We start from the raw sequence: 25744 nt of genomic DNA on the forward strand, positions 1-25744 counted from the left end.
TCATCATTGTTGGTATCATCTGGGCCTGGGTTTTCCCAATGAGGTTGGGTTTCATTGATAATGACATTAGGTTTCTCTTTCCTTTCTGGTGTTTGACATATCTTTGTTGAAAAATAGGGAATTATCTAGAATGATAGGGAATGATCCAGAACCTGGTTCAATGATAGGGAATGATCTAGAACAGGGTTCGGCAAAAGGCGGACTGCGGGCCAAACAGGGCCACAATACGTTTTGGGCCCCCCCAAAGTTTTTGGTCAAAAAAAGACTACAATCACCAGGAACTATGCAGAAATCTGTTCACCAAGTACTTCCACGAACAGAAAACTAGATGTGATCGTGTTTCAATGTAATCAAAGTATGAAATTATTTTTATTTTTAAATACAATCAAATTTTTAGCTCGTTGTAGTCAATTTGCAGTGTACAAATTATTATAATTATGGTCTGGCATCTGGATCATCCCCTCCGACAAAAATCGACCGTGGCTGAATCTATAGAGCTGCCTACCCCGGTTTAGAATAATGAATTATATGGAATGGTCTAGAGCAGAGGTGTCAAACTCATTTTACCCCTAAGGCCGCATTCGGTCTTCAATGACGTCTGGAGGGCGGCACTGACATCGAAAGAAAAATATTTCCTTGCCTCAAAATTATGAATTGTCGATGCTCCCCGGCTGTCCAGTGATTGTTATAGAGCTGGACAGACAGTCAAGAAACTGTAGTTTCATTTTTAGTCACCGGCGGGCCGTATTGGAACCCCTCGCGGCTCGAATGTTTGACACCCCTGAGCTAGAGTGATCTTTGTGAATTTCAGTGTGATATGCATCAATTAAATCAAAACTGGACATTCTTTGAACGGGGGCAAGTTGTCATTGGGCAATATCAAAGAAACAATTTATTGCACTCAACTTTCTGCAAACATCAGCCGACTACATCATTATTTTATAATGGAAACCGAAACCTGCGAGGCAGCGAGGGAAAAACGAATCTCAATTTGAGGGGCGGGGCAGATCAGATGTTAAATAGACTGCTCAGACGTACACTGACAGAGCTATCATCATCTTTCATCGGGTGAGTTTCAATTGTCAGCATACGGATTTACCAACAGTATTTCTTAAAACAAACTTGCAAGACTTCACAACAACAACTCCTCAACAATATCTACCGAACATGTAAGTCATTTTCCATTATTAAGCTACAACAGGCCTATCTTACAGAAATGTACTGGAGAAAAAAAGCTTAACAGCATATCAAGCAAATGATCTTATAATTTGTTAGTTATTACAATGGGCTGAACAAATGGTAATGTTAAAGCCTGTAGGTAAATATACAAGTTATAATGCATTGTACAGTATAACTTGTCATGAGTGTGTATGACTCCCTTATGTCTTTCAATCATCTCATAATGATTCTCATTATATACCAGCCATTTGAGTCAGCTGAAATGTTGGATAGAGACAAAACATTACATATTGTTAGCCTTATTATAAGGATCATACATGCTTTTAACAAGTTATTAAGCATTACACCTGTGTTACTACATGAATTCATTCAAAACATTGAGCTATGCTAATGTAAGGCCAAATAAATAATACATTACATCCTCTTTCAGATATCTATCATGGAACTCACTATAACACTTTTGAACGGGAACTCACTTCCCCTGAAAGTTCAGCCACACACCACCGTGGGGTCTCTCAAGAGTTTGATTGAAGAACACTTTAAAGTGGCCACAACAAAGCAGAGGCTGTTAGGTGTCAATGGGAGCAAAATCAGTCTCAGCGATGATTCAAAAACATTGAGCGACTACGGCCTGCATTCAGGATCTAAAGTGATGGTGCTGATTACGGAGCCCGCTCCTATCCAGGTGTTCCTGAGAAACGAAAAGGGCCAGACACACACATATGATGTGGTGCCTGGTGAGACTGTAACCCAGTTCAAAGCCAAGGTACAGAACAAGGAGGGAGTCCCTGCCAACCAACAGAGGCTGATTCATGAGGGTAGGCAGCTCGAGGATTGCCAGACGCTGGAGTACTACAACATCAGAAATCAAAGCACCATCCATCTGACGCTCCGTCTAAGGGGAGGCTGAAGAAACCCAGTATCGACCTGAAACCACCTGTCACATGAAGCCCTTAACTTATTATGCATTCCATGTCTATAGAGAAAAAGCAATCAATCTTGAACAAAAATGTGAATTGTTCTACATTTGTATTCAATTGTAAACATTAAATTAAGCATGGCTGATATTGGCGTATATTAATGAGATTGTTATCAAGTAATAAACATGTATAAAACTATAACTGTCAACCATCATTGTCACGGCTCCAACTCAAAAGAAAAGATAAAGCAACATATGGAACTGGTCAGTTTCTTGTCCATTGTGCTATTGCTCCCTTATTTGACATGATAGAGACAGAGCAGTAACATTTACAGTTGAGTTGACTCAAACTGAGACAAGGCAGTCCACATGGGGAAACTACAGGCCGGCCTTGTCAGCAATATACACAATGTTTCATGGTCTGATGAAAATCCTAAACGTTGCATGTTCAGATGGTTTTAAATGAGTTTGATTCAAGGCCGAAACAGTTACTAGTATTCATTTCCTACAGCACATTTGCTTTGCTTCATCTTAAATTATACAAATATAAATGTGTATCTGTGAAGAATAGGTAACATGTATTTACCATTGCTCAAACCAAAATACACATTGGCACAAAGGAAGCATACTCAAGTGTTTCAATTAATTCAATATTTTAAATATCAGTAAGAATACAACTAAGACTTATTATTTCAGTTCTAAGTTATTTTGCATGTGAGCAACACAATGAATGTGTTAGGATTTCATTAGTGTAGCACCTTGTGTAGCATTTGACCGAAGTCCTAAGCACCACTCCAGTTAATTTGCCTGGTTATACCAGCTTGCTGCACTGGCATTCACAGGCCAGCCCTTGTAACATTATGTAACTCCTGAGGCACACACACACACACACGGTGCCCTCTTAATTCAGTAATTTGGGAGAAGATCTTTGGAGGCTTCACTTCCTCACAGATGCAAGGTAAGCATTCCAAAATAATGCCACCAATGTGGTAAACAGTACTTGAAACTGAAAACACAAAAACACAGATTGGCAACAGAGCACCACGATACATTCCAAATGTATGCATCCTTGAATGAAAAGCCAATGAGAATTGCTCACCTGTATAGGCACTACTATTCACTTTGTCCTGGAGTTTGCCCACCTCTTATCCTAAAACAGCATTTGAATGTATTAAAATGAATGTACAGGCATGACAATAGTTGTCTGTGCCAATAATGTTTGTACCATGTTTTGTGCTGCTACCATGTTGTGCTGCTGCCATGTTGTGTTGATACCATGCTGTGTTTTCATGTGTTGCTAACATGCTATGTTGTTGTCTTAGGTCTCTTTATGTAGTGTTGTGGTGTCTCTCTTGTCGTGATGTGTGTTTTGTGCTATATTTTTATTTAATTTTTAATCCCAGCCCCAGTCCCCGCAGGTGGACTTTTGCCTTTTGGTAGGGCGTCATTGTAAATCAATCAATCAATCAAATGTATTTATAAAGCCCTTTTTACATCAGCCGATGTCACAAAGTACTATACAGAAACCCAACTTAAAATCCCAAACAGCAAGCAATGCAGATGTATAAGCACGGCGGCTAGGAAAAACTCCCTAGAAAGGCAGGAACCAAGGAAGAAACCTAGAGAGGAATCAGGCTCTGAGGGGCAGCCAGTCCTCTTCTGGCTGTGCCGGGTTGAGATTATAACAGTACATGGCTAGGCGCACGGGATGGAAGAGCACCAGTAAGCCAGTGACTCAGCCCCCCTAATAGGTATAGAGGCAGAGAATCCCGGTGGAGAGAGGGGAACCGGCCAGGCAGAGACAGCAAGGGCGCTTCGTCGTTCCAGTGCCTTTCCGTTCACTTTCACACCCCTGGGCCAGACTACACTCAATCATAGGACCTACTGAAAAGATGAGCCTTCAATAAAGACTTAAAGGTCGAGACCGAGTCTGCGTCTCTCACATGGATAGGCAGACAATTCCATAAAAATGGAGCTCTATATGAGAAATTCCTGCCTCCAGCTGTTTGCTTAGAAATTCTAGGGACAATAAGGAGGCCTGCATCTTGTGACCATAGCGTACGTATAGGTATGTACAGCAGGACCAAATCGGAGAAATAGCTAGGAGCAAGCCCATGTAATGCTTTGTAGGTTAGCAGTAGAATTTGTTCTTAAGTGACTTTTCCAGTTAAATAAAGGTTAAACAAATAAACAATAGTCTGGATTGTAAAGTAATTCATTAACCACTAACGGAAATGAACTGTCTGAGAAGTACTGCATAATTTCACTAGGGCCAATGTAAACTGACAGACTAATAAGCAGTCCCTGCTTAAAGTTTGAACCACACAGAGTAATACCAATTTTGGTGGTTATCGGATCCAAGCAGTGAGAGTTAATTCAGGTGTATGGTGCAGGAGAGTTGTTAAGGGGGCAGCTGACTAACCTCTTGGATGTCCATAACACAAAAGAAAACCAGCAGGTATGCAGGGGCGAAGATAAGGCGATCCAAGAGGAAGCGTTTGACCATGCAGTAGGGAACAGTGGTAGGCATCACACCTCCATAAGTTGGTAAAAGTAATGAGCAACCTGAAAAAAACAAGGCAAATATCATGGCTGTGTTCAATTTACAGTAAATTGCAATAGATTACATTGTAACAAGAAACAACCTTATTGAAGTGATTTGGACATGACTTTAATCACAATTTTTTATTTCACTTTTATTTAACTAGGCAAGTCAGTTAAGAACAAATTCTTATTTACAATGACGGCCTACCCCGGCCAAAGCATAACCCGAATGACGCTGGGCCAATTGTGCGCCGCCCTATGATACAGCCTGGAATCGAACCAGAGTCTGTAGTGACACCTCTAGCACTGAGATGCAGTGCTTTAGACCACTGCACCACTCGGGAGCCCCTCAATGAACACTCATAAATGGCAAAGCGGGCAGGTCCTGAAATGTCAATCTCCTTCACTGGGGACCCTTCTTTGGCCTTTCGTTTTGCTTCCAATACTTGAGATAGAAGACTTCCCAAGGCCGAGAGAATGCCACTGAAAAACACGTAGACAGTTTATTTGTTGTCATGGTGGTGGTCAGAGTTGAAGAAAGTTTTCTTTAAGTGAATTCAAACAACGTAACTATGATAAAAGCAACTGTTGTCAGGAAAGACAAGGGGGGTTCTCAGAGCAGAGGCTGATTGATTGAAAAGACAGAGAGAAAGGTGGAAAGGTCTTGGCAAAGGGCACATTTACCTTGGCATAGTTTGCAAATCAAAGTAACCCCATACTCTTACGAGTCAACCACAAACAGGGTGGGGTGTAATTGATTACATGTAAACTGAAAATACAGATACTTTTGAAAAACTAGATGATTACTTCTCGGATTACTTTGAAATTCAAAAAGGACGATAGGAAAAAAATACATTATGAAACCTTTATTTTCTCAATGACAGTCAATTTAATATTGAAAAAATATGCATGTTGGGCCTCCTGTGTGGTGCAGTGGTCTAAGGCACTGCATCGCAGTGTTGCGGCGTCACTACAGCTCACGGTCACAACTGGATGTGACCGTGAGTAACATAGGGCGGTGCACAATCGGCCCAGCGTCGTCCGGGTTAGTGGAGGGTTTGGCCGAGGGGGCTTTACTTGGCTCATCGTGCTCTAGCGACTCCTTGTGGTGGGCCTGGCGCCTACAGGCTGACGTCAGTCATCAGTTGAACGGTGTTTCCTCCGACACATTGGTGCAGCTGGCTTCCGGGTTAAGCAGGTGGGTGTTAAGAAGCACGGCTTGGCGGGTCATGTTTCAGAGGCAAACACTCTACATCAAAACTCAGAAGGACAGACAGGGTCTCCTCAGTCTCGCGCTCCCCTCCGGGTCTGCGTCTCACCAAACGACGTGCATCACAGACACCGGGGATCCTCAAATGCAGTCGATCCACCTCGACACAACCCCTGTTATCATTCCTTTCAGCTGCGCTCTGCTCCGGAGAGAAAAGCAGGCCACAGCTCTCGTTCCGAGTCGGGAAACGCGAGTCCACTTCTGGATACTTTGTCAGTTTCAAAGGTTACATCCATTTCCAAAAACACTGCCTCCATCATCTACTGGCTGCATGTCATGTTTTGTATTTCAAATAGTACCAAACAAAAACTTGAGATATTTTTGGTTTGTTTGTTTTTAGTTTTTGTTTCTTGAGGCCTGTCATGCAAATAGCGTCAGCCTGAAAATTGTTGTCCCCCTCAGGCCCCTTGAAAAGTCTCTGAGACCCCCTGAGGCTCCCTAGTTGAGAATCACTGTTGTAGTGTAAGTATGCAATACATTTTCTTTGGTATACCTTCCCAATCTGCCTTTTTAGTTAAATTGGAGCATTTTACGCCATGACTGTAATTGCTGCTAAGTCATATGGCTAAAAATATAAACACCCAAGCGTTCTCTGCTCTCATTGCTTATGACAGAAATTAGAATGACCAAGAATTCTAACTCAAGGCACATCTGTAATGTAAAATGACTTTGTATTTTACTAACAGGACATCAGTGGTGAAAGGTGTCTGACTCATTAGAATTACATCAGTAAAATGCACAGAGGTCATTGACCCCTGGAAATATCCATAGAGGTAGAAATAAAAGAGGAGAACATAAGTTACTGGAGAATATAGAAGTTACTGTACTTCCACTGGTTACTGTTTGTACTAGAGAACATACGGGTGAATAACTTTGGGTACAGTCTGACTAAGATGTGTAGTCTGAAAGACATGATTCAACTACTGACAATATAAACATGTGTTGATATCATTTTGGGAATGATGAGGCAGGGAATAGTCTTTTTATTTGTATTGCTGTTAATCAAACTCCCTCTGCACTCACAAAGGTGTATGTCTGACGTATCACAAGATACCTGCAATTCCTCATCATTGTTAGTATCATCTGGGCCTGGGTTTTCCCAATGAGGTTGGGTTTCATTGATAATGACATTAGGTTTCTCTTTCCTTTCTGGTGTTTGACATATCTTTGTTGAAAAATAGGGAATTATCTAGAATGATAGGGAATGATCTAGAACCTGGTTCAATGATAGGGAATGATCTAGAACAGGGTTCGGCAAAAGGCGGACTGCGGGCCAAACAGGGCCACAATACGTTTTGGGCCCCCCCAAAGTTTCTGGTCAAAAAAAGACTACAATCACCAGGAACTATGCAGAAATCTGTTCACCAAGTACTTCCACGAACAGAAAACTAGATGTGATCGTGTTTCAATGTAATCAAAGTATGAAATTTTTTAAATTTTTAAATACAATCTAATTTTTGGCTCAGTTGTGGTCAATTTGCAGTGTACAAATTATTATAATTATGTTCTGGCATCTGGATCATCCCCTCTGACAAAAATCGGCCGGTGGCTGAATCTATATAGTTGCCTACCCCGGTTTAGAATAATGAATTATATGGAATGGTCTAGAGCAGGAGTGTCAAACTCATTTTACCCCTAAGGCCGCATTCGGTCTTCAATGACGTTTGGAGGGCGGCACTGACATCTAAAGAAAAATATTTCCTTGCCTCAAAATTATGAATTGTCGATGCTCCCCGGCTGTCTAGTGATTATTAGAGAGCTGGACAGACAGTCAAGAAACTGTAGTTTCAATTTTAGTCACCGGCGGGCCGGATTGGAACCCCTCGCGGCTCGAATGTTTGAAACCCCTGAGCTAGAGTGATCTTTGTGAATTTCAGTGTGATATGCATCAATTAAATCAAAATTGGGCATACTTTGAATGGGGCAAGTTGTCATTGGGCAATATCAAAGAAACAATTTATTGCACTCAACTTTCTGCAAACAGCAGCCGACTACATCATTATTTTATAATGGAAACCGAAACCTGCGAGGCAGCGAGATAAAAACGAATCTCAATTTGAGGGGCGGGGCAGATCAGATGTTAAATAGACTGCTCAGATGTACACTGACAGAGCTATCATCATCTTTCATCGGATGAGTTTCAATTGTCAGCATACGGATTTACCAACAATATTTCTTAAAACAAACTTGCAAGACTTCACAACAACAACTCCTCAACAATATCTACTGAACATGTAAGTCATTTTCCATTATTAAGCTACAACAGGCCTATCTTACAGAAATGTACTGGAGAAAAAAAGCTTAACAGCATATCAAGCAAATTATCTTATAATTTGTTAGTTATTACAATGGGCTGAACAAATGGTAATGTTAAAGCCTGTAGGTAAATATAAAAGCTCTAATGCATTGTACAGTATAACTTGTCATGAGTGTGTATGACTCCCTTATACCAGCCATTTGAGTCAGCTGAAATGTTGGATAGAGACAAACATTACATATTGTTAGCCTTATTATAAGGATCATACATGCTTTTAACAAGTTATAAAGCATTACACCTGTGTTACTAAATGAATTCATTCAAAACATTGAGCTATGCTAATGTAAGGCCAAATAAATAATACATTACATCCTCTTTCAGATATCTATCATGGAACTCACTATAACACTTTTGAACGGGAACTCACTTCCCCTGAAAGTTCAGCCACACACCACCGTGGGGTCTCTCAAGAGTTTGATTGAAGAACACTTTAAAGTGGCCACAACAAAGCAGAGGCTGTTAGGTGTCAATGGGAGCAAAATCAGTCTCAGCGATGATTCAAAAACATTGAGCGACTACGGCCTGCATTCAGGATCTAAAGTGATGGTGCTGATTACGGAGCCCGCTCCTATCCAGGTGTTCCTGAAAAACGAAAAGGGCCAGACACACACATATGATGTGGTGCCTGGTGAGACTGTAACCCAGTTCAAAGCCAAGGTACAGAACAAGGAGGGAGTCCCTGCCAACCAACAGAGGCTGATTCATGAGGGTAGGCAGCTCGAGGATTGCCAGACGCTGGAGTACTACAACATCAGAAATCAAAGCACCATCCATCTGACGCTCCGTCTAAGGGGAGGCTGAAGAAACCCAGTATCGACCTGAAACCACCTGTCACATGAAGCCCTTAACTTATTATGCATTCCATGTCTATAGAGAAAAAGCAATCAATCTTGAACAAAAATGTGAATTGTTCTACATTTGTATTCAATTGTAAACATTAAATTAAGCATGGCTGATATTGGCGTATATTAATGAGATTGTTATCAAGTAATAAACATGTATAAAACTATAACTGTCAACCATCATTGTCACGGCTCCAACTCAAAAGAAAAGATAAAGCAACATAAGGAACTGGTCAGTTTCTTGTCCATTGTGCTATTGCTCCCTTATTTGACATGATAGAGACAGAGCAGTAACATTTACAGTTGAGTTGACTCAAACTGAGACAAGGCAGTCCACATGGGGAAACTACAGGCCGGCCTTGTCAGCAATATACACAATGTTTCATGGTCTGATGAAAATCCTAAACGTTGCATGTTCAGATGGTTTTAAATGAGTTTGATTCAAGGCCGAAACAGTTACTATTATTCATTTCCTACAGCACATTTGCTTTGCTTCATCTTAAATTATATAAATATAAATATGTATCTATGAAGAATAGGTAACATGTATTTACCATTGCTCAAACCAAAATACACCTTGGCACAAAGGAAGCATACTCATGTTTTTCAATTAATTCAATACCTTGTGTAGCATTTGACTGAAGTCCTAGTCACCACCCCAGTTAATTTGCCTGGTTGTGCCAGCTTGCTGCACTGGTATTCACAGGCTGAAAAGACAGAGAGAAAAGTGGAAAGATCTTGGCAAAGGACACATTTACCTTGGCATAGTCTGCAAATCTAAGTAACCCCATACTCTTACGAGTCAACCACAAACAGGGTGGGGTGTAATTGATTACATGTAAACTGAAAATACAGATACTTTTGAAAAACTAGATGATTACTTCTCGGATTACTTTGAAATTCAGAAAGGACGTTAGAAAAAAAATACATTATGAAACCTTTATTTTCTCAATTACATTCAATTTAATATTGAAAAAAGGTGCATGTTGGGCCTCCTTTTGTACTAGTTCTTATTTCATCAACACTGTCAAGTACAAGTATATTAAGGTTATAATATTGTAGCGAACAATGTAATTATTAATTATATGTCATTTATAATGACAAAGGTCAAAGAAAACTACGTTTGACATTAATTTCGTAGCACACTCTTGATTGCCCCGTTTTTCTCCACGTCATTGTTAAGCAGTGAGTGAACGCCCAGTTTACTAGGCAAAGCACAATATTTGTTCAACAGTTGTGAAATGACTATTAGAACATCTATAAGAACAACAGTTAAATTGTTCACATGTATCACCATTTAATTCATGCTTAATAACATCAACAATGGGCTATCGTTTTGTAAACTAGCTAGCATCCGCTGACGTTTGCTTACATGCGTTGCTATGGTTACACAGTACCACAAGCTGACTTGAGCAGCATGTCTCTCAAAATAGACCTAAAAGCAAATGTTCTACCCAAATAATTTCGATTCTTAAATATGAAATGTCATCCCACATCCCAGGCTTGCATTGGTGCTGGCTGCATCCTTATTTGGCAAATTGTGGCGTTGTTGACAAGTTGGCTATTTTAATGTGGGTAGGCCTATATTGTTTTTCCACGATTCAGTTCCATCATTAATCAAAGACCCGAAAAGAGGAGTATGATAATGCCGCCCCGGTGGCTTAAAGGCTCTTATTGGCCAAGACATAAAGTGTCAGCTGTCCAGGGGTTCTATACGTCATTGCTCCCGGCCCGCACGAGTGACCCTGCCGCCATCACTTCACAGTACCTTTTGGCTGGCACACTGCTGTGACACGACACAGGAAGCTGAAATAGTGAATATCCAATGATATACATAATTCTGAATATCCCGTCCCTCATTGGCTCTCCGCTGAGAACCAGAACGGGTGGCTCTCCGCGAGCTTGTGGTGCTGAAATCTCGACTCGCTATGATAACGATGTAATGGCAATGAGACAATTCACTGTGGAACCCAATAAACACCACCAAAATGGACGATGATTTGTTCCAGTTAAGACAACTCCCGTGAGTGTATATATAAAAAAACGTATTAATTTCTAATTTGATCGTAACTGGGTCATTTTGTTAAACCGACCCTTCGCCCACAGCCTTTCTTTCGTGATTGCTTGAGTTGCAGCTGTTGGGTGACAATGATCTCTTGACATAATAATATGTGCAACATTGTATTCCTATTTTGTGCTAGTCAGAGTGCTCTACACGAATACAATGTGGCATGTCGAGTAACTGACGGGCGTTTTGTTTGAAAGCAAAGCATCAATGACCGGTAAACAGTAACCCTGACCCAACTGCTCATATGGGTGCTACAACAATGTCGGCTAGTATTTGTGTTTGTTTTTTACTGGTAGTGACAGTGTGCATATTTCACAGGGGGTTCATTCACATCATTGCCTATTGTATATGAAGCTACTACTGTGCCAACATCATTCGTCATGCCTTTATTTTGATCATGCATGAGTTGCACCAGTTTGTTAGAATGGGGTGGTTAACATCTAATATTTTACACAAGTAGCCTATTTTCATTTTATCACAAATATTTCTGCTAGCAATGGCCACACATTTAGCCTAACAATTACTGTAGGTATACTGTAGGTAACAGATGTATATGTTAGCCTATTACTAATTATTTAGTAGCAACAAAATAACCATGATTTGGAATGGTTTTAGAATATTCATACTACAATTGTATCTATTGTGCATGAAAATCTATTACGTTCATTTATGTTTATTGACAAAAATACACACTTTTCACTGAAGCTGGGTCGACCAGAGTTGTCCACACCTGGCTATCACCATCAATTTCCAACTATGTTTCTATTGAGACTCTCCTTTTTTATGTGTAATAAAAAAAGGCACAAAATTCTCTTTACAATTGTTCCTATGCCAGTAAAGCAGTGACTTGGCAGTAGGCCCAGTTACTACCTAAAAATTGGAGATCTGAAATTGTGCAATGTGACTGTGGCAGCAAACTGTCTTTCTCCCCAGTGTGAAACCCAAAATAATATTTCCAAACAGGATCCATAGATCTTATGCTATTACTTGAGAGGAGATGATGGTTGAGGCAATTAGGCCGCAAAGCAACTTTCTTGCAGAAAGTGTAAAGCCATCAACACAACTATTTACAGAATCTGTCCATTGAGCAATGCCCTTCTCCAAGTCTATATGGGATAAATGTGGGATTGTTCTGTACAGAACTGAAAGAAAGTGAACCACAGTAAGCAAGACATGTTGATTTCTAGGCTCCTCAGTGGGCGATCAGCTGTATTTCTTCTGCCCTTGGCAAATCTGTGTAGTAATCACAGTGATTAAGACATCACTGGGCTGCCTCCATGTTCCTTTTACAGTGTTCCACCCTCTATCAGCAGTCTGTCATCTTACAAAATGTGTAGTATATAAGCTTGATGTACAGATAACATACAGGTGTTTAAGGTATTGTCTAAATTTCAGAATTACATTTTTCTTAATATCAAATCTATTTGTGGTCTACACACAATTCTTAGGTGGCACACAAGTTTGTCAGTTGTGAACAGCAGTGCATAACTTACCTCTGTTTGCCTGAGAGGAACAGCTCATATCACCTAGGCAACAGCCTCTCATTCTCAGCTGCATTCAGCTGTGTTGGCACAAACGTCTTTACAGTAGGCTGGCAAACTGATCCAAGTTGATCTTCCTGGCTTTCTCCATTGCAGCGTGGTCAAGTTCCGTCGCACGGGTGAGAGCACACGCTCTGAGGATGACTGCTTGGGGAGAGAGCAGGAAGTCCAGATCGATGGGAGGCAGGCTTACATGGAGTCTGTGGCACTTCATGATGGCGCACTAGTACCCCGGGAGTTTGCCAACCCAACTGATGGTATGACTGGGTCCCTCCTTAGCCACCACTCTGACTGCCCCATCCAAACTCATAACTTCCATATGCATGAAATCGCCTTCCCCCTCTCTTCTTCCACTTACCCCCTCAGGGGACCACTGGGCTATTATAATGGCCTTTCTCTTTAATGAGATTGACTACAGTTACTCATTGCGTACACATTTATCATAGTAACTTGCAATCCATACTTGCAAGTCATCATCTGTATGTTATGTAATTTCCTACTTGAGTTGGTATAGAATTTATTGTTAATTGGTTACACCTCTTATTCTTCCCAGACACTTTCATGGTGGAGGATGCTGTGGAGGCCATTGGTTTTGGAAAGTTCCAGTGGAAACTCTCCATCCTCACTGGTCTGTCCTGGGTGAGCAGCCACGCTTAAGACAGTCCGAGAGAAAAACATAACAGTTTCATAACATGTTGTGTATGTGCTGTATTTAAAACTTGTACATGTGAGTATAATGTATATCAGCACAATTCACTGTGTCTTCATTGTTTCCTTTCCCACCGTTCCTTATGGCCGCTGTTTGTTCAGATGGCTGATGCTATGGAGATGATGATTCTAAGCATCCTGGCACCACAGCTTCACTGTGAATGGAGGCTTCCAAGCCTGTGGGTGGCGCTACTCACCTCGGTAATGCCGGTCTCGTTCTTACATTGATTACCAGTAACACTAAATGATGACTGGATTGGTGGGCTAACGGTAGTTAAAATCAAACTAAATGTTTTCGTCACATACACAGTTTACAACAGGTATAAAAGGTGCAGTGAAATGCTTATGTGCTAGCTCCCTCAACAATGCAGTTCATTAATCAATAATAACAATGAGTTGTTGAGAAGGTGGGGCTGATTGTATGGACTAGTAGTGGTAGTGATGAGTGTAATAGCAGTAGCTGTTGATGTTAGTGCAGTCTTACACTGTCACATTTCATTACTGACAAGGCCTCTACATATGTGATATCCATTTCCTCTGTTTTTATTTAACTCCAGGCGGTGTTCATTGGAATGATGATCAGCTCTTCCATTTGGGGGAACATATCCGATAAGTATGGCAGAAAAACAGTGAGTTCAATGGCTGGGTTTATTATGGGGGAGGTCTATATCGATTTCTAATTGGCATTTCACAGCAGTTGGGTCATTCCACTTATTCGGTGCCTTTTTAGAAGTGTAACTTAGTCCCCAAAAAATGTTTGATTTCACCTCATTTTTACATTCTGTCATAGAAAAGCACATGTTCAACTTTATAAAGAAGAGGTTAAATAAAAAAATAACTATAGTAAGTTAAGTTTTAATGTCACATGCACAAGTAGAGTGAAATGCCATTTTTGCAAGCTTTAACCCAAACAATGCAGTTTTCAATAACAATGTAATGCAAAAAATAACAAGGTACAACAAAAACACACAAGATATAGAAATAAGAAGAAGACGATAAAGTAAGTAAACATACTATATACAGGGTCAGTTCCAGCACCATATTTACAATGTGCAGGGATATTGGATCGATAGAGGTAGATATGTATAGGTGTAGGGTGACTAGGCATCAGGATATATCATAAACAGAATAGCAGCAGCGTATATGATGATTGTATGTGAGTGGGTGTGTGTAGACTCAGTATAATATGTGCATATTATTTTTGCATAGAGGCAAAAATATGAATAAAATACAAAGGTCAACTCAGATAGCAGTCTTATGGTATGGGGACAGCAGTGCCTTTTAAGTTCCAAATAAAGTCACATGGTTGACCGTAACAGGGTTGATGAGAGGAGAGGAGGAGCTTGAGTCTTATGAGGGGTACATGGCTCTGTTTACATTTATTTTTGATCATCCTGCGGAGGGCAGAGAGGGAGGTCAGCGTCTGCTTCAGCTCCAGCAGGGGTATCAGACGGCTGCTGAGTATGCGCTTACCTTCTGGACAGTAGCAGCTTCCAGTGGATGGAATGAGCTGGCGCTCAGCACGTTATTTAGAAGAGGTCTGCGCGAGGAGGTCCAGACGGAACTGGCCTGCCGAGATGACAACCTCACCCTGGACGCAGTCATTGCGATGGCCATCCGTCTGGATAGCCTCCCCTGGGAGCGTTGGCATCTACATCACTTCTCTCCCTCTTTCGGTGAGTGTTCGGGATCAGAGCCTGAACCCATGAAGGTAGGGGTAACACTCCTTCCCGCGGCGGAACGACGGGCTGGGGCTCTGTACTGTGGCCAGGGAGGGCACAAGCGCCAACGGTGTCCGTTACTTCATAATCCGGGACCCACTAGAGCAGAGGGACGGTCACGCGACGTTACATCCCCGGGACCAGGAGTGAGTATTCCATCTACTGCTCTTCCTGTTAGACTCTTTTTAGTACCCATCACTCTGGCTAACTGTCCCTCATGTCCTGTGTCCACAGCTTTAGGCGCCGCGGGGAATTTTATGGATCAGACCCTTTTCTGCTCTCTCAATATTACTACCTACCTGCTCTCCTCTCCTTTTCCGGTTCAAGGTCTTGACTGTCGGCCTCTAGGATCCGGGAACCATCACACACATCACCCAACCACTCACCCTCACCGTGGAGCCCAATCACCAGGAAAACATCCCCTTCTTCATCACCAGAACACCCGTTCACAAGATCATCCTCGGCCTACTTTGGCTTCAGCGCCATAACCCTACCATCTCATGGTCGAGGAAGAGAATCACCGACTGGTCACCTGAATGCCGGAAGACCTGCTTTCCTGTCCCCTTTGGTTCCACGTTGGTTGAGAGTCTGGTTGCCCTCCAACCCAACATCCCGGTGGAATATCAGGATCTAAGGGAGGTATTCTCCAAGACTCGTGCAACCTGTCTCCCTCCTCATCTTCCCTGAGACTGTGCCATTGACCTGTTTTCCGGTGCTACACCTCCGCGCAGACACATCTACCCTCTGTCAGTGGCTGAGACCCAGGCCATGGAGGACTACATTCAAGAGGCGCTCCAACAGGGTTCATCCGCAGGTCCAGGTTCTTCACCAAACTCATTCGCATCCGGGAGGGGGATGAGTGGAAGACGGCGTTCAGTACGATGTCTGGTCACTAAGAGTACTTGGTTATGCCCTTTGGTGTAGCCAATGCTCCGTCAGTGTTCCAGGCATTCGTCAACGAGGTGTTGAGGGACATGCTCGGACATCAGGTGATTGTGTACATCTATGACATCCTGATCTTCTCGACCAACCTGGAGGATCACATCACTCACGTTTGAGCAGTCCTGGAACGCCTCTTGGCTAACCACCTGTTCGTCAAGGCAGAGAAGTGCCAATTCCACCAGAGGGCTGTCTCCTTCTTGGGCTACCAAATCAGCCCGCAGGGAGTGAGGAAGGAGGACAAGAAGGTAGATGCGGTAAGGCCATGGCCAGTCCCAACCACCATCAAGGGGTTACAACGGTTTTTGGGGTTTGCCAACTTTTACTTTTTCATTGGAACTTCAGCGCCGTCGCCGCCCTCTCACCTCAAGGGTGGGCCTAGTAGGTTGGTTTGGTCTCCAGCAGCTGACGAGGCCTTTCATCTCCTCAAGGGGCGTTTCACCTGCGCCCCCTTGCTAAAACACCCAGATCCCACGCTACCTTTTGTGGTTGAGATAGACGCATCGTAGGTGGGTGTAGGGGCAGTTTTGTCACAAAGACAGGGGGACCCACAAATTGTATCCTTGTGCTTTCTTCTCCAAGAAAGTGTCCCCCGCAGAGAGGAATTATGACGTTGGTGATCGGGAGCTCTTGGCAGTGAAGTTGGCATTAGAGGAGTGGAGACACTGGCGGGAGGGTGCCAAGGAACCATTCGCCATCCTCACCGACCATCGGAACCTTGAGTATATACGGACAGTGAGGAGACTGAATCCACGCCAAGCCAAGTGGGGCCTCTTCTTCACAAGTTTCAACCTCACGCTGACCTATCGCCCAAGCTCTAAGAACATCAAGGCCAATGCCCTTACCCATAACTACGATTTGGGAGAGGCTCCTGTCCAGAAGGCACCCATAATCCCATCCTCCCGAGTTGTGGGTCCAGTGGTTTGGGACGTAGATGTGGACATCCCCCAGGCTCTAGAGAGGGAGCCCGCACCCCGGAATTGTCTTCCCGCGCGCATCTACGTTCCCATAGGGATAAGGGATCGGCTACTGACCTGGGCACACACAGCTGTCGTCGCTGGACATCCAGGTATTTCTCGCACCATCCATTCATCACTGAGAAATACTGGTGGCCCACCTTGGTGCAGGATGTTACGCGGTATACCAACTCCTGTTCCGTGTGTCAAACCAAGTCCCCCCAGAATGCTCCAGCAGGAAAGCTCCTGCCGCTTCCCGTGCCTCAGCGACCTTGGTCCCATCTATCCATTGACTTTGTTACTGAGCTTCCCCCTTCTGATGGTTTCACCACCATTTTGGTGGTAGTGGATAGATTCTCTAAGTCATGTCGCTTAATTCCTCTTCCTGGTCTTCCCACTGTTCTCCAGGTCGCTGACGCACTCTTCCATCAGGTCTTCCGGCATTATGGCCTTCCAGGGGACATTGTCTCAGACCGTGGCCCCCAATTCACATCCTGAGTATGGATGGCCTTCTTGGAGAAGCTCAGGGTCACGGTTAGCCTCACATCCGGGCATCGGCCTCAGTCTAATGGGCAGGTGGAGAGGATGAATCAGGAGCTGGGGAGGTTCCTGAGGAGTCCTGGCACTCATCATTACGTGCACCCACACCTGGACTCCATTACCTTCATCATTTCCTCCCCTTTATATGTCACTCTCCCAGGTTCACTAACCAGTTGTTCTTGTGTCCCGGCGTACTGCCTTATGTTAGTGTCGTGTTCTTGGTTTTGTTGTTTTATTAAAACGTTTCACCTGCTTCCGACTTACCGCCCCATCAGTACACTCACCTGCTTTTACACTATGATTTGACTATTAGCTGTTCAATGTTTTTTTTAAAACAATATGAAAAAGGAATAGTTTCATCATATTAAAATGTGAGTTCTGTTCACGTAACAGGCTTTACCTTAATAAAATGAGGGACAGACTTAAATGAATCACTAATCACATGAAATAAATAGGGCTTTACAATGATGGTGAGAACTTGGAGAAATGTTGTGGTTAAGTGGATTTAAAATCGTCCTAGAAGTCACCAGAGGGCCCTCGGTGGAAAATTATGCATTTTGGCACTTCAGCAAGTCTTCATTTATATAAAAATCTGTGGTCCATGTGGTACATATTAAAGGGCACTTCATTTAATATAGGCTTTTAAAATTCAATATTGGTGCACAATTTCTACTTAATCTCAAAGGGATGCAAAATACACTCATTTCGTGGAATGACCTAGTTATGTGCTTTGACAGGCTTTCATGAGACATCAGTTTTATATCAACGTCTTGGGCAGAGATGGGGAATAGGGATATCCATGACAGTGTGATATGTGGTAGAGATAGTTAGGGTATTTTGCTGTCTGTGTCAGAGCTCACAGTTGTGGGTGTGTGTGTGTGTACACAGGGTCTGAAGATGAGTGTGGCGTGGACCATGTTCTACGGTGTACTGAGCGCCTTTGCCCCCGTTTACGGCTGGATCCTCTTCCTCCGTGCCTTGGTGGGCTTCGGCATCGGAGGAGCCCCACAGTCGTACGTATCCCTTCCTGTTGGCATTATAGCAATAGCTACAGTATACTGTAGTAGGACACAGTAAAGGATTGGGTTATGTTATCTACCCAGTTATAAGTGGGCTACAGATTTGACCTTATATTAATGACACACAATAATAGTTAATAGAAGTAGCATAAAAGTGACATGTCCTTCTCCCTTCAGGGTGACACTGTATGCAGAGTTTCTCCCCATGAGGTCCAGAGCCACCTGCATCTTGCTAATCGAGGTATGACTTATCCTTTACTATCACTTAGCAAGAGTTACACTCTAGTCTGTGGCCTGCCCAACTCAACTCCTCTCTCCTGCGCTTCTATCTCTCTGTCCAACTCTGCAGTCGTCCTGTGAGGTCCACTTTTAACTCTGTCAAGTCCGTCATTGATTTGAGACATTAGCAGGTCTGTGAGGTACAAATTGATCCACTTGTTTGTGAGTGATCCTCTTAATGCCAAGTTTGTGGCCACTCAGGAGCAGGATAGATCTCCACTGACCTGGATCAATGAAGCTGCTTCAATGTGCCAGGGAACTCATCATGCCAACCATTTCCTGTACCTATTGTTGTGCCCCTGCAGATATTCTGGGCGCTGGGCACTGTGTTTGAGGTGCTGCTGGCCATCCTGGTGATGCCCACTCTGGGCTGGCGCTGGCTGCTCGGCCTCTCCACCATTCCGCTCTTCATCTTCGCTATCCTCTCTTTTGTGAGTATGCAGTAGTGTAAAGTACTTAAGTAAAAATACTTTAAAGTACTATTTAAGTAGTTTTTGGGGTATCTGTACTTTACTTTACTCTTTTTGACAACTTTTACTTCACTATATTCTTAAAGAAAAGAATGTACTTTTTACTCCATACATTTTCCCTAACACTCAAAAGTACTCATTATATTTTGAATGCTTAGCAGGACTGTAAAATGGTCTAATTCACACACTTATCAAGAGATCATCCCTGGTCATCCCTACTGCCTTTGATCTGGCGGACTCACACATGCTTTGTTTGTAAATTATGTCTGAGTGTTGGGGTGTTCCCCTGGCTTTCTGTAAATTAAAAAATATATTATGGCGCCATCTGGTTTGCTTAATATAAGGAATTTGAAATTATTTGTACTTTTAGTTTTGATACTTAAGTGTATTTTTGCAATTACATTTACTTTTGATACTTTAAAACCAAATACTTTTACTCAAGTAGTATTTTACTGGGTTACTTTCACTTTTACGTGAGTCATTTTCTACTAAGGTATCTTTATGAAATTGGGTACTTTTTCCACCACTCGTATGCCACTAACAGCTACTACCAATTCACTTGAATTCATTTATTTTACACTATTAAAACGACTGACCCTTTGGTTTTGGAAACAGTGGCTGCCAGAGAGTGCACGCTATGACGTGTTGACAGGGAACCAGGAGAAAGCTCTGACTACCTTGAAGCGCATCGCCAAGGAGAACGGAGTCCCCATGCCCCTGGGAAAACTAATTGCTGCCAGACAGGTACAGCCCAGCACATTAAGATATATTGTATGGAATACGTACAGGGCATACTAAAGTAGTTTGGCTTGTTTCAGTTGTTTATCTGTCATATTGTGTTTCTTGACTGTTTGTCAATTAGGAGGACCGTGGGAAGTTCCAGGATCTTTTCTCACCGCATTTTCGCTGGACCACAATTCTGCTGTGGTTTATTTGGTAAATAACTTAAACCATTTTAACAAAGAAAAACTTGACATTTCCTAATTTCTAGATACAGGTAATTAAAAGTTAGTAGATCACATCTGATGACTAATTTAAACTCTTACATCTTTAAAACATAACCAGTACTGCTCTGTTACATTCATTGATTGAACATCTTCATAATTTTTTTTCATGTAACCTTTATTTAACATAAGAGTTGCATCCTTAATTATCCCAGTTTTCCTTATGGGAATCCTTAGATTGACTTTTTTATCTCTTAAGGTTCTCTAATGCATTCGCCTACTATGGCCTGGTCTTGCTCACCACTGAGCTCTTCCAGGAGGGGGGAGCCTGTGGGGGTGAGTTACTGCTCCTTCTCCTCTGACATCATCAGCAACACTCACACAAACACTCTTAAGGATAGTATTAACCTGCTGAGCCCAAACCATCTTATTCAACTAAAAATGGATATTTATGTAACGCTTTAACCAAGAGTAACTCCAATTGACCGCAGGTTACATTAGCCTTTAAGTCTCAAGGTCATTTCAGGACCTTGTGATTCTGGAGGGTTGCAGTGAGCACTGCTAAGTGTGCATCACGTGTTTCTTGTGTTATGTCTCGCTCTAGAGTCAAAAGGTAGTAAGAGGGAGCCCAGGTGTAGCCTGGAGTGTAAATACCTGACCTCAGACGACTACAAGGACCTGCTGTGGACCACCCTGTCTGAATTCCCAGGTATACTTCTTCGACCTCCTGCTTTCAACTAATAGTCATAATATTGTTAAATACAATTGCATGGGGAGCAGGGTACTGTGAAATAAAGTAGATTGTAAATTGTTCTTATTGATTAAAAAGACTAGTAGAATATCTGAATAGATTGGTTGATGTATAATGTTGGGCAGGCTTGCTGGTGACTCTGTGGGCCATCGATCGGCTGGGAAGGAGGAAGACAATGGCACTGTGCTTCTTCGTCTTCTCTCTCTGCCTTGTGCCACTCTACGCTTGTGTAGGGAGGTAAGACCATCCAATACAAAATTAAAAAGTTATTACTTTTAGGATTCGCTATGCACTACTCTATGACAAACATAACACTGTGGTGGATCCGCAACTGACAACACAATAACAGTGTTGTTGTTGTTATTAACATTGTTGTTGTTGTCTGTGCTTCAGGACCTGGCTGACAGTATTGATATTCATCGCCAGGGCCTTCATCGCAGGAGGTTTCCAGGCTGCTTATGTCTACACCCCTGAGGTGAGGTCATAGGCCATACAACCCCATGTACCCTATGGCTACATTATCGACTCAATAGAATGCCAGCTCTTACTTTAAAAACAAAGATTATACTAAATCGCAGACGTCAGGTTTCTGTTCAGTTTTATTTCTTTGATAGATTTGTGACTAAATGAGGGATAGTTATTTGGTTCATACTCTTCTTCTCTATTGGTTTCTAATAAGTATTACAGTGTCAATATGGTACAAAGTAAATTATACTGTAAATAAAAAGAATGCGTAAAACTTGACATTCCCTTTTGCGTAAACGGCAGGAACTGTCTTGTTCTGAATGTTAATAAATGATGTATTCCCATGGTGTTCTCCTGACTCCTCAGGTATATCCAACAGCAACCAGAGCGTTAGGTCTGGGCACTAGTAGTGGAATGGCTAGAGTGGGAGCCCTCATCACACCCTTCGTTGCACAGGTAAAATTGAAGAAAAAGTTACCACAACCAATATATAAAGAATATTTGTACATAATGTGTACTGAAAGACATTATCCTACCTAGGCTGGTGATACTGTTTTCATTCCTCCCCCTGTCCTGCAGGTGATGTTGGAGTCTTCTGTGTACCTGACTCTGTCAGTGTACAGCATCTGCTGCCTGCTGGCTGCCATCGCCTCCTGTGCTCTGCCCATTGAGACCACTGGCCGGGGCCTCCAGGAGTCCAGCCACCGCGAGTGGGGCCAGGAAATGATGGGCCGGGCCCCTGCCAACAGCTCTGGGGGCATCCCACACTCCGACTCTGGGTCCCAGGAGGACGGAGCACAGGCAAGAGGGTGGTGAAGGAGGGATGCTGGAGTGGAAGAGAGAGGCAATAAAGGAGAAGGAAGCTAGGCAAGCAGCCCTTGTCCATTCTCAACTCAAATGTGTCATTACTGGTTTGTATATAGGCACCACAGTGGCTTGAGAGAGCCTGCCACCAAAATGTTATTCAAAAACATTTCTCTCTCATTTTAATCTTCAACCACTACCACTGTCATGATTTTTGCCAATGTAGGATAACCACACTCTGAGTGAGACAGAGCTCAGTCGATTATCCTGAGTATACACTGGGTGGTAGCAGGGAGAGGAACTGTTCAGGGTGGGTTTGTCATTCTTATATCTCAGTATTTGAATTTCATATTGTGAGGGAGAAGAACAGTGAGATTTATAGTAACAGTGAGAGTGATAGTGAAAGAGAGTGATAGAGGACATTGCTTTGTTGCATTGTTTCTATTAACCTGTTTCTTTTAAGAGAGCCTTAAAACAATAGTTCTACTCAGGTCCTACCACTCAGTTTTGGATAAGGCACACATTGAGGGCTTTTGACAGAGATGTGACGTCAAGGGCCCCAAAAAATCCATTATATTTTGCAAAGCTATAATGAAAACAATGACATGTAATGAATTGCTATGTAATGATACAATAATTACCCACTCAACATAATCAAATCTGTACATCTGAGGTTGTTTGCAGATTCCCATCACCACGTTAACCATCCGACATGATGCACTTCATAGAGGTGTGAGAAATCTCAGTTACGCTTCAGTTTAGATACTTATATACTGAATACAAATATAAACGCAACATGTAAAGTGTTGGTTTCATGAGCTGAAATAAAATATCCCAGAAATGTTCGAAATGCACAAAAAGCTTATTTCTCTCAAATTTTGTGCACACATTTGTTTACATCCCTGTTTACATCTGGCTTCTTCACCTGCGGGATCGTCTGAGACCAGCCACTCAGACAGCTGATGAAACTGTGGGTTTGCACAACCAAAGAATTTATGCACAAACTGTCAGAAACCGTCTCGATGAAGCTCATATGCGTGCTTGTCGTCTTGACCTGACTGCAGTTCGGCATCGTAACTGACTTCAGTGGGCAAATGTTCACCTTCGATGGCCACTGGCACGCTGGTGAAGTGTACTCTTCACGGATGAATCCCGGTTTCAACTGTACCAGGCAGATGGCGTCGTGTGTGCGAGCGGTTTGCTGATGTCAACATTGTGAACAGAGTGCCCCATGATGGTGGTGGGGTTATAGTATGGACACTCATATGCTACGGACAACCAACACAATTGCATTTTATCAATGGCAATTTGAATGCACAGAGATAGTGTGACGAGATCCTGAGGCCCATTGTCGTGCCATTCATCCGTCGCCATAACCTCATGTTTCAGCATGATAACGCACGCCCCCATGTTGCAAGGATCTATACACAATTCCTGGAAGCTCAAAATGTCAACGTTCTTCCATGGCCTGCATACTCACCAGACATGTCACCCATTGAACATGTTTGGGATGCTCTGGATCGACATGTACGACAGTGTGTTCCAGTTCCCGTCAATATCCAGCAACTTCACACAGCCATTGAAGAGGTGTGGGACAACATGCCACAGGCCACAATCAACAGCCTGATCAACTCTATGCGAAGGAGATGTCACACTGCATGAGACAAATGGTGTTCACACCAAATACTGACTGTTTTTCTGATCCACGCCCCTACCTTTTTTTTTAAAGGTATCTGTGACCAACAAATGCATATCTGTATCCCCAGTCATGTGAATCCTTAGATTAGGGCCTAATGAATTTATTTCAATTGACTGATTTCCATATGTTAACTGTAACTCAGTAAAATGTTTGACATTTTTGCATTTTGCGTTTATATTTTTGTTCAGTGTAAATGAGGCAATTAAAATAATTACATAAAGTCTCTCTGTGCAGCTGGCGTAAGCATTCATTAGCACTCATATTGTTGACCTGTCTTGAGAAGGTCGTAATGCTATTTCTCACGATGACTATAGTTTATGTAAATTAGGAAAATTGCATATGAGTACTGATGAAAGTTCATCCCAGGGTTCATACCAGGTGTTATAATGCTCATATATGCATTTTGAGGGTTTTATGTATATGCCATGAAACTGAAGTGCAACTGAAATATTTGAACTGTACTATACTTGATACTGTCACCTCTTAACGTAGTCACCCAAAGTTGTCAGTCTCGTACAGTAGTAATTACTCTACATGGGTGAAATCATTCAAAGCTAACATAATCACATGGTTTTTCAGGGTACACCCCATGACAGCTTTTGCTTACTGGGCAAAAGTCATCTCTGTATATACTGTACCAATACCTGGGTTGGTTGTTGTTGTTTTTGTTTGTTGGTGCGGGGATGGTCTTTGTCCCCTTGTAAAAAATAACACGTGAAACAAGGTGTTGTTAAAAATGTTAAAGAACCTTGGTCTCCTACATGCCTGCCTTTGCGATTTAGTGCTGCATTAAGTGTCTGTGCACAGATTCTTATCACTGGATGTAAATGTGTATGATACAATAATAAATTATGTTTCAAAGAAGGAGAAAGAATGTTGGATTGTGGTGGTTTTTATTTATTGATTCATTTTCAAACCTCATAAGTTTTAGAACTTACGATAGTGTATTGTTTTATGTTAATAAGATTACTAATAATAACATTTTAGTTTGATATTGCAGTCCTATTCTTATGTCACATTTGTGAGATTTGCATATTACATTTTTGGAAAACATTTTATTGGTTCAATATGTATATCAAAATATATATACAATACCAGTCAAAAGTGTGGACACACCTACTCATTCAAGGGTTTTTCTTTATGTTTACTATTTTCTACATTGTAGAATAATAGTGGTGACATCAAAACTATGAAATAACACATATGGAATCATGTAGTAACCAAAAAAGTGTCAAACAAATCCAAATATATTTTATATTTGAGAATCTTCAAAGTAGCCACCCTTTGCCATGATGACAGCTTTGCACACGCTTGACATTCTCTCAACCAGCTTCATGAGGTAGTCACCTGGAATGTATTTCAATTAACAGGTGTGCCTTGTTACAAGTCAATTTGTAGAATTTCTTTCCTTCTTAATGCATTTGAGCCAATCATTTGTGTTGTGACAAGGTAGGGGTGGTATACAGAATATAGCCCTATTTGGTAGAAGACCAAGTCCATATTATGGCAAAAACAGCTCAAATAAACAAAGAGAAACAACAGTCCATCATTACTTAACATGAAGGTCAGTCAATCCATAAAATGTCAAGAACTTTTAAAGTTTCTTCAGGTGCAGTCGCAAAAACCATCAAGTGCTATCATGAAACTGGCTCTCATGAGGACCGCCACAGGAAAGGAAGACCTAGAGTTACCTCTGCTGCAGAGGATAAGTTCATTAGAGTTACCAGCCTCAGAAATTGCAGCCCAAATAAATGCTTCAGAGTTCAAGT

The 25744-nt window shown here is 42.2% G+C and overlaps 3 protein-coding genes across 3 annotated transcripts; all 3 read left to right on the forward strand.

The window, feature by feature from the left end:
* Positions 1-1020: 1020 nt before the first annotated feature.
* On the forward strand, positions 1021-2307 carry LOC115164424 (polyubiquitin-like). Its single transcript, XM_029716876.1, has 2 exons — positions 1021-1169; positions 1610-2307. The coding sequence occupies exon 2, from the start codon at positions 1619-1621 to the stop codon at positions 2087-2089; it is 471 nt and encodes a 156-aa protein (XP_029572736.1). The 5' UTR covers positions 1021-1169; positions 1610-1618; the 3' UTR covers positions 2090-2307.
* A 5695-nt stretch (positions 2308-8002) lies between these two features.
* LOC115164423 (polyubiquitin-like) lies at positions 8003-9248 on the forward strand. Its single transcript, XM_029716875.1, has 2 exons — positions 8003-8146; positions 8551-9248. The coding sequence occupies exon 2, from the start codon at positions 8560-8562 to the stop codon at positions 9028-9030; it is 471 nt and encodes a 156-aa protein (XP_029572735.1). The 5' UTR covers positions 8003-8146; positions 8551-8559; the 3' UTR covers positions 9031-9248.
* Positions 9249-10884: 1636 nt separating this feature from the next.
* Positions 10885-23120, forward strand: LOC115164420 (synaptic vesicle 2-related protein). Its single transcript, XM_029716869.1, has 16 exons — positions 10885-11094; positions 12777-12937; positions 13234-13319; positions 13491-13589; positions 13946-14017; positions 18433-18557; positions 18741-18804; positions 19148-19273; positions 19928-20056; positions 20175-20248; positions 20516-20592; positions 20861-20965; positions 21133-21244; positions 21401-21482; positions 21839-21928; positions 22052-23120. Exons 1-16 carry the CDS (start codon positions 11060-11062, stop codon positions 22286-22288), a joined length of 1674 nt encoding a protein of 557 aa, XP_029572729.1. The 5' UTR covers positions 10885-11059; the 3' UTR covers positions 22289-23120.
* The last annotated feature ends 2624 nt before the right edge of the window (positions 23121-25744 follow it).

This window comes from Salmo trutta, chromosome 27 (assembly GCF_901001165.1).
Source record: "Salmo trutta chromosome 27, fSalTru1.1, whole genome shotgun sequence".
Taxonomy (NCBI): Eukaryota; Metazoa; Chordata; class Actinopteri; order Salmoniformes; family Salmonidae; genus Salmo; species Salmo trutta.

What these genes read in the sequence shown, in the direction of transcription:
- LOC115164424 (XM_029716876.1), top strand. Translation starts at nt 1,619, where the DNA reads ATGGAACTCACTATAACACTTTTGAACGGGAACTCACTTCCCCTGAAA.
- LOC115164423 (XM_029716875.1), top strand. Translation starts at nt 8,560, where the DNA reads ATGGAACTCACTATAACACTTTTGAACGGGAACTCACTTCCCCTGAAA.
- LOC115164420 (XM_029716869.1), top strand. Translation starts at nt 11,060, where the DNA reads ATGGACGATGATTTGTTCCAGTTAAGACAACTCCC. An exon ending in TCCTCACTGGTCTGTCCTGG is followed by an intron (nt 13,320 to 13,490) that starts GTGAGCAGCCAC and finishes CTGTTTGTTCAG; the next exon opens with ATGGCTGATGCTATGGAGAT. An exon ending in GGAGGGGGGAGCCTGTGGGG is followed by an intron (nt 20,593 to 20,860) that starts GTGAGTTACTGC and finishes GTCTCGCTCTAG; the next exon opens with AGTCAAAAGGTAGTAAGAGG.